Source organism: Trematomus bernacchii, unplaced genomic scaffold, assembly GCF_902827165.1.
Source record: "Trematomus bernacchii unplaced genomic scaffold, fTreBer1.1, whole genome shotgun sequence".
In the NCBI taxonomy this organism is placed as follows: Eukaryota; Metazoa; Chordata; class Actinopteri; order Perciformes; family Nototheniidae; genus Trematomus; species Trematomus bernacchii.
Genome location: NW_022987698.1, coordinates 14352988 through 14361762, shown reverse-complemented (window position 1 = coordinate 14361762; position 8775 = coordinate 14352988). Strand labels below are relative to the sequence as shown.

The 8775-nt window shown below is 37.7% G+C and overlaps 1 protein-coding gene across 1 annotated transcript; it reads right to left on the bottom strand.

Moving 5' to 3' along the window:
* zgc:153675 (uncharacterized protein LOC768179 homolog) lies at positions 1-6078 on the bottom strand. The gene is made up of 3 exons (XM_034139241.1): positions 5764-6078; positions 2887-2974; positions 1-1255 (listed from the first exon to the last, which is right to left on the bottom strand). Exons 1-3 carry the CDS (start codon positions 5770-5772, stop codon positions 969-971), a joined length of 384 nt encoding a protein of 127 aa, XP_033995132.1. The 5' UTR covers positions 5773-6078; the 3' UTR covers positions 1-968.
* Between the last annotated feature and the right edge of the window lie 2697 nt (positions 6079-8775).

Genomic DNA, 8775 nt, shown 5'->3' with positions numbered 1-8775 from the left:
TTTAAACTTTGAAACTACTTTATTGATATATTGGGAAAACAAAACACATACAAGACATTCACATTGTTCACTCCCATCAGCAACAGCTCCCATTCACTCCACATGTTGCATTGAAATGCTGATATTGCATATACACGTTCACGCATGTTGCCTGCACCACAGTTCCTGATTAAAGGCACAGTTCACGGAATGAGAAGTTCAGACAACACTGGGAAATGTTTCCTCTCAAATAAACATTTAGTGATCAAATGCTGCTGAATGTTTCCTTAAAGTCAACTTTTCATGGTCCAACACATAACAAACATGTCAACAATGTATATATCTGTGGAAACGACCTGAGCCACACGCTGGTGTGCTTGATTGTATCTACAGTCAAATGTTTCGGCAGAGAGAAACTCCGCCCAGGGCTCCTGCGGAGGATTAAAGGACACAGTGAAGCCTGCAGCCTGAACATCTGCTGATCCCTCGCTGCAAAAACACTGAAACATTTTCATTGTTATCAACACACAAATTTCAAAAGTACTTCAAAAGCTTAGAATCAGCATCTTAATTCAGAAGAATATCACTAAATATATGTAAAGAGAAGAAAAGAGGACAGCATCAGTCGATTGGATTGCAAACAGATACAAATATTCATGAAGGCATCCACCACGTGTTGAAGTCCATGTGATCTGCCTGGAGCAAAATAATCACTTCCAGGCATACAGAGCCCGCTCGATGTGGAGTTCTGTATTAAGTGTTTTCAGTGAGTTTTATGGGTTGCCATGTTATCGTTGAACTGCTGAATGTCTCGGTGCTGAGTAGTGTGTTGGCATGAAAGTCTGGATCATGTTCAAGCCAGAGAAAGGCGTCAGAAGGCACAGAGAAGTTTGATTGGCAGACAGAGATCAGCTGACAGTATCTCTCTGTTGGCTCAGGGCGGGGCAAGTCTATCATCATCATCATCTTCATCATCATCATCATCTTCATCACTCCGCCTTGTCTTTCCTCTTGGCTGTGAAGGGGACTTTGCTGGCGACCGTCGAGCCCATCGAGGACACGCCCCCGGCCACGGCAGACACCCCGCCCTTCACCAGCCCCACCCCCATGGAGGGCACGGTGGTCACGGCTGTCTTGGTGAGCTCCAGGCTCTTTCCGCCCACCCAGACCACCCCGCCCACCGCTGCACCCACCACCCCCTTAGTGACATTGAAGAGGCCGCCGGTCACCCGCCACATCATCCCAGGAGCAGCAACCACGTGGTCCTTACCGGGATCTGAAGACAAGAAAACATACATGAAGCATCAATACCAAAGTCTCTGCTAACACACATTGGATACTTAGTTTGTTGGAGTATTATGTTGCTTTATTCGACCAATGCTCAAACTATAACTTTAAAACTCTTAATGCAGAATCTTTTGGAAACAGGATTTTTGGTATTGGTTTTTATTTGAGTGAGATCGACTAATCATGTTTGTCTGAGTTTTGGTTCCAAGCGGTTAAAAGTCAGTGTTGTGATTGAATTGGGCTAAAAACCAGACTTTAAAAAAAAGAAGATTGGTTGCGTCTCTGTGATGTCACCCATTAGTTTGTTGTGAAGCTGGAGTGTAACTCCTGAATAATCTAAAAACAGGCCCCATCAACATGAGACAGCATCCAGAGGCCCCAACCCTACCAATGCATGAGTTTAGGCTTTAATGTATTTAAAAAAAAAAGAATCACACCATTGAACAGTTGTCATAAACAGGGATATTAGCTATAGTTAGCTATATATATAAGATAAAGAGACCAAACCTGTTTTTGGAGCAGTCTGTAAATGTGTAAACTTCTGCTGTAAAGTTGGCCATGAAACATCTATGAAGACTCTTTTGGAGCCGGCCTGAAGTGACCATTGGAGGAAATGCAGGTTTCAATCATTGAATGTTCAAGACTCCTGCAATACTCCTGGTTAAATCAAATGTTAAGAAAGTATAAAATATCTCTTAGAAGTATTACAGTACCAATAAGAAAGCATGGTCTCAGAATACTCATTCTAAAAGATTGCTAAGACCTGTCTTTGCGGTTTGAATAGCAAAAAAACCTCAGGGAGCAACGTTTCAAATGCAGTCTGAAAGATACAAATCTGTTCAGCAACTGTCAAGATATTGCTGTCAAAGTCAAGAAAACTATCTTGGCCCCAAATCTGACAGAGAAGGTTCTCTCACCATCAGTTGGCTATATGCTGGGAAGATAAACTTAAATATATGGTTAATATGTCTCATTACGGGGACATTAAACATGGGATATATTATCATTTAATATAAATAAAAGCGGTTACATTTTATCAGGTAAAATATTTGATGTGCCAAATAACAAAACAAAACTAACAACATTTCCTTCAGCCGCACCAAACTTTGTGTTTAGAGTTAGTTAGCATATTTGAGCATGCTTACATGCTAAACTAATATGGTGAACAGAGTAAACGTTAAACCTCCTGAGCATCAACATGTAGCTAATGTCTCACAGAGCTGCTATGATGGCTGTAGTATGAACAAACAGTACATGACATAGAACCATAACAATAGCAGCATTCATTAAGAGGACATGTGCAATTAGTGGTCACAGTTTGTCTGGGATTTTTCAACAACTCCCCAGATGATTTGATCTCTAAACTCACCAGGTGAGTAAGCTGTCCTCAGACACTGAAAACACAACACTCCATGAACAGCAGAGGTGTTTACTGAGAGAGGCATCAGGGAATAAAGAGGAGCAGAGGGTCTCTCGTTGGGACACTAATAGCAGGTTTGGAGCTGCAGCCGCTCACACGCAAACAGAAATACTCCCCTGTGATAAACCCTCAGTTTCTGAAATAGCAGCGTGAAAACAGATTGGAGCATGTTCCCAGCGGTGGGGGGGTGATCTGCTTACCCTCTGCAGGCTGACTGTCAGCGGGTTCAGCCTCGTCGGGGGCCGCTGTGGTCCCTGGTTGAGGCTCCACGTTAACGGTGTTCACATTCTGCAAAACAAAGAAAAACCCAGGATTCAGGTTTTTTTTGGCCATTTCATTTTTTTTACAGAGCATGGTTCAAACTTAAAATACAAAATCTGAGTAAAAAAAAAAAAAGGGTAAAAATAAACAATAAAATAAATGTTCCCAGGATCATCAGTATCGTAAAGAGAAAAGAAACACCAGGCTTATATATTTTTTTGCATTTGAGGAGATTATGTTGTTACAGGGCTTACCAAACAACATAACATATGGCTTAAACTCCCATGCAATTAAATCATCACAGAATCAGGAGAAAAGAGTTTTAGGGTTCATTTTATTTAACACATACTTTATTGAGAATCAAAAACAGTCATATACTGACATTTCAAATAAATGTATTTTTTGGGAAGATACAGTAAGACTAATGGGCAAGAAATAGAGATCAATGTTCCTAGAAAGGAATGAGTTATACGAGTTATGCTTTTAGATAGTTCTGAAAATTAATAAGTTCACATTCATTTTGGTATTTGGTATTATTTATCTTGAAAAATGTATACTTTTTTAAATAAAGAAATACTGTTATAATCTCAAACTAAAATCCCATATCTCCTTTTATATTTATATATAAGATAATGAAATATGTTTTTAAAATAATTTAAAATAAATGGAAATGAGCATTGACACTTCCAAAAGTGGTATGTATAATCGTCTTTTTCAAAAAATTATTATTAAAGGTAGGGTAGGTAAGTTTGAGAAACCGGCTCGAGTGCGCTAGAATTTGAAAATACACAGCCGGAAGAAATCTGCCACTTCCTTAGAGAGCCCCTCCTCCAACACACACGAACGCGCACATGACCAATGAGGGCACGAGATAAGTTTGTGCACAGATGGAAGGCTGACGGGCAGGTAGGCCATCCAGTTATTTTAGCCGGGCCGGCTAAAATGATTGGTCGTGCTTTTTACAGTACTACGGCTTCCACAGATGACATTTTTTTTATGGATTTTTTGTCAAAGCACTTAAGATATTCATTGCTATCGGGATGTTAAGAGCATTCCATGGAATATAACAAAAAGTGTATCTCGAGCCGGTTTCTCAAACTTACCTACCCCACCTTTAAATAAAAGTTGAGTCATATTCATTACCATGATTATTCCTTGATCAGATAGTTCTTGACTTCAATATTTTATTAATTTAGACAACATTTAAAAAAGGAGCACTCCAACAGCTTCACATGTAACGCATTTAGTCCTGTGGACACGGTTTTATAAAGTTCTCCAGTGGTAATTCTTTCAGTGATGTCGTGCAACACCAAATGTTTAACTGTCAATTTAACGTTAAAAGATTATGTTCCTTTTGTTTAAGTAAAGTAAATGTTTCGATTTATTTTAAGTATGGTATCGAATAGAGGCAACATGCTGGCATTGGTGTCAGCACTACACCAAACTCAGCTCTACTTACATTTATTTGAAGTCTCTTAAGTAAATGAATACAGTGTGTGAATATTCCCGAGTCAGTGCTGTGTGTTCATGGTAAACCCCTTTAATTAAGTCCTTAACCAAAACTACACACTGGTCACCTCACACATTGTTTTTCATGTTAAGTCTTGTCTGTCATGCTGTTAAAGAAAGCTGTACATTTCACTGAATCAGTCATATTTGGATAGATAGAAATGTAGGGCCCGTTTTTTAAAATTTTATTCTGCCTTATTTGTTTGACAAGATTTAGTTGTATTGTTATGGGTACATATTTAGTTTATTAAATAATTGTCTTTGTATCTTGTTGAATCACTGATAGTTAGAGCTGCAATGATTAGTAGAGTAATCGGTACAAAATAATGAACTTGTTTTTCAACTACAGAAATGCCTTTCATATATGGAGCTTTCTCTTTTTACATCCTATTCTACTGAATATTTCTGGGTTTTTGACAGACAAAACAATTTAAATTTAGAGATATTTAACGACATAACCTTGGACTTTGAGAAACTGAAAATTAGTTTTTCTATTTTTGACATCTAGAAAGTAATCAGCAGGTGAACAGATGGTGAACATAACCGTTAGTTGCAGCCTAACTGATCATACATTTTGATGTAAAAGAAATGGCTGCCACACATAACATAAGCAGGAGATACGAACATAAGCAGGAGATTGACCTAACTGGTGCCATGTCACTATGGGTCAGTGGTCTTAACCTTTTTGACTTGTGGCCCTTTAAATGAACCCTCTTTTTACAGGCGAGAAGCTGAATTGAAACCATGACTCCTTGATGAGAAAATGACACGTAGAGGCTTCAAATCAATGCATAATTTCATGTGCTTAAAAACAGAAGTGCTATATCCTATAATATGAATAATTTCTCAAACCATCACCCCACCCCCTTAATTGTCTTCTTCTTGGAAGCCACAAAAAATGGTCCAGATCCAAAAAGGTTAGGAAACAGGGCTGCAAGTCTTCTGAAAAATGTTGTTGAGTCTGGAAGAATCTAACTAATGTAAAAAAAGGGGAGTTTTAAAATAGGATTTGTCACTGCTGGTTAAGAGTTTGATGAGTAAAATGAGCAGCAAGCTGTGAGGCCTCACTTTAATAATGCTAGACATAAATAAATACACTTTTCGGAAGGGAAGAGGCCACATTTCCTGAAGGGGAGAAAACTAATAAAAAGAGCTCTTGTCATTTTGTATTTCCACATCATTACGCATGTAGCTTGCTGCTAAAAAAAACTACAGTCACATAGCTCGCATGCTGTTACACGTAGCCTCGTATTTTTGACACGTTTCCAGATATTTAACCGTTAATAAAGATGCTGGTTAGTCCTTACCTTCACCATTGTTCCCAGTGCTTCTCCCACTAACACACCTGGCAGAGAAACTTGAGAGAGGAGCAGCTTCTGTTTCAGCCTCCGAGACAAACTCTGAGGAAATAAATGTGTTTTCGGTGTGTGAGTGTGTGCTGCTCTGGCTGTTTAACGATCTCTTCTTCTTTGGTTTTTCTTCTTCACGCCTTTATCGCATTAAAATATGCTGCTCTCTAACTTCTCCTCTCACACACACAGTTACAGGCTGTGCTACGCAGCTCTCTTTTCACCCTGCTGGTTCTGCCGACGTGGCGTCTTCACCGCGCGTGCACACAAACACACACACGCACACACACACACACACACACACACACACACACACACACACACACACACACACACACACCGCACTGTACTTCCGTTCAAACCCTTCAAATTAAAACCTGTAGCAGTGATGAGGTGGACTATCTTATGCAATGTACAAATACTTACATTTTACTTCTCTGTTTGAACGTGATTTTGTTTCCATTAGTTTATTGACTTATGATTTTAAATGTTTTACTATTTATTTTGGATTAATCTGTTGATTGTTTTGTCGAAAAAAAGCCATTAATTGTTTGTTTTGTTAATTTTCATAATCGTAGTTGAAGTACCCTTAAATATGTACTACTTATGAGTATGTATTAATCGTGCTGAACAAACTAGAGTCGTTCCTAACGTGGCCTTCAATGCAGCAGCAGGTGTGTTCAGACAGGGATCAGGATCTCGTTTGTTATCCCCCCCTCACACACACACACACACACACACACACACACACACACACACACACACACACACACACACACACACACACACACACACACACACACACACACATTTCATTAGCTTTGAAATGACAGTTAGACAGCAAATACTAAAATACTGGTTGGATGCTGATAGTTTGTAGCGGCCATAATTGATCCTAGTTGAACAGCAGACCTTGTGAAATACACAGAAACACTAAAGTCATACAGAAATAAAATAAATCTCTATTTGACTGATTTGAATAGTCAGTTTTCTTTTTTTCTTTTTCTCTTTGTAAGAATTGTTTTCATCCAGAATTGTTCAGGTAGCCACAGAAAAACCTTAAGTACAGCAGATATCTGCAGATGTCAGATAGCAGATGGTTGCCCTTTTTGGATTTTTTTTTCAAACAAAACGTTTACTTTCATCTTGATATAGTTGTAAAAAGGTTGTGGCTGAATATGATGATATATTTGCGCCTGATTTGTACAATACAGGACGAATAGAAATGTGTTTGTGTGTTAGAGAATAAAAGAAAGTAACATTAATATAGACACATACATTATTATATATATCTTTCCAACTAACATTCATTTATAAATGCAGCTTTATTTTCATTAAAATAAATACATAATCAGAAATAGGAATTTTTAGGACTTTACTTATGCAATCACATTTTGCCCTGCTCACTGCACATTGACTCAATGTGTCCATGTTCCTAGATGAACTCAACTTAACTGTTATTTGACTAATATTGCTGAATAAATTAAAAACCCTATATCATTTAGGTATAGATAAATATAATTACATTATAATAGTAATGCATATTTTCAGAAAACTATGCTGATTGAGATAAGAGTCAAAAGTGAATTAAATCTAAAGTGTGTTTTAACTTCACACTGATTGTTTTGAAACTGTCTGTGCTGGGATAAGTTGGAACATCTGACTTCTTCCATTCAAATACATATTGTAAACGATGTTTCACATATAACTGTCTAGTTGTATAATTAGCAACCGATCCCAGTCCCCCCATAAGAAAATTAACTGCAACAGTCATGTTCTTTAACCAAAGAACCTATATTCTCCTATTTATCCAGTAATATCGTAATATGCATCAAGTTGTATCAAGTGTCTTTTGGGGGGTTTTCAATTGTATAATACAGTGTGTTTTCATCACCGAGGAGGGCACATTTATTTCGAGCTTTCATTGTGAAAACAGGAAGTCCATTGTGGGCGGTTGTTGATGAAGCCCCGGATCCTGAATCAGCAGCAGTTACAACTGGTTCTTTCAGTGTGAGAGACTTACATATGCTAGACAAACACACACACACACACACACACACACACACACACACACACACACACACACACACACACACACACACACACACACACACACACACACACACACACACACACACACACACACACACACACACACACACAATTACATGCAGGCCTGTATAGAGTCACATATAGAAGGTAGTGTACAGATAAGAGTCAAGGGCAAGTGCTGCATGTTGATGTTGGCAGCAACTTTTATTCACTCATAAGAACAGATTAGAATGAACAGGTCACCTCTACCCATAGATACAGAAAACATACATTGATGCCTGTATCACTTTAATGTTGTAGCAAGTAAAAGTTGAGGTCATTTAAGTTACTTTAGATTTTAATGTGCAGCTTAAACAATAACAATATATCCCAAATTCATTCGCTGTTTTATATTTTGTAATAATATTTGTAATATGCAAAGTAACTAGCAATCAGTAATTTAAGTTGTCAAATGTAGTGAGTAGAAGTAGCCTATGAAGTAGTATACATTGGAAACATGTAAAAACAGTAAAAAGCACATCAAAATTGTATTTGATTCGTCTTTTTTATTCGATGTGTGGTCGATAATGCAACTTACATTGGTTTTACCAGAACATTTTTGTTTTTTATTGTATCTATTTTAAACCAGTTAACAACCCAATGGTACAACAAAAATATATACATATATACGTCTACGAATTCAACAGATATACAGTTACATATATATCAATGGAAATGATTGGATGAACAAAAATAAAATACAACATGCCAGGGCTTGACATAAATAAAAGGTAAAGTAGTCATCACATTTGGAGTTGAGATTAACCATTTAACAGCTCTTTTTCACTTGCTGATCTTATATTATTTATGTTTTAGTTATTATCTCAATGCAAAGCTCCTTCTCTTTCTTGAAAACGTGTAAGTGAGGTATTTACTTTA

Bases quoted from the DNA above. Each gene is read 5' to 3' on its own strand.
- zgc:153675 (XM_034139241.1), bottom strand. The intron at 1,256-2,886 runs GTAAGCAGATCA...TCTTGTCTTCAG, and splicing joins TGACAGTCAGCCTGCAGAGG to ATCCCGGTAAGGACCACGTG.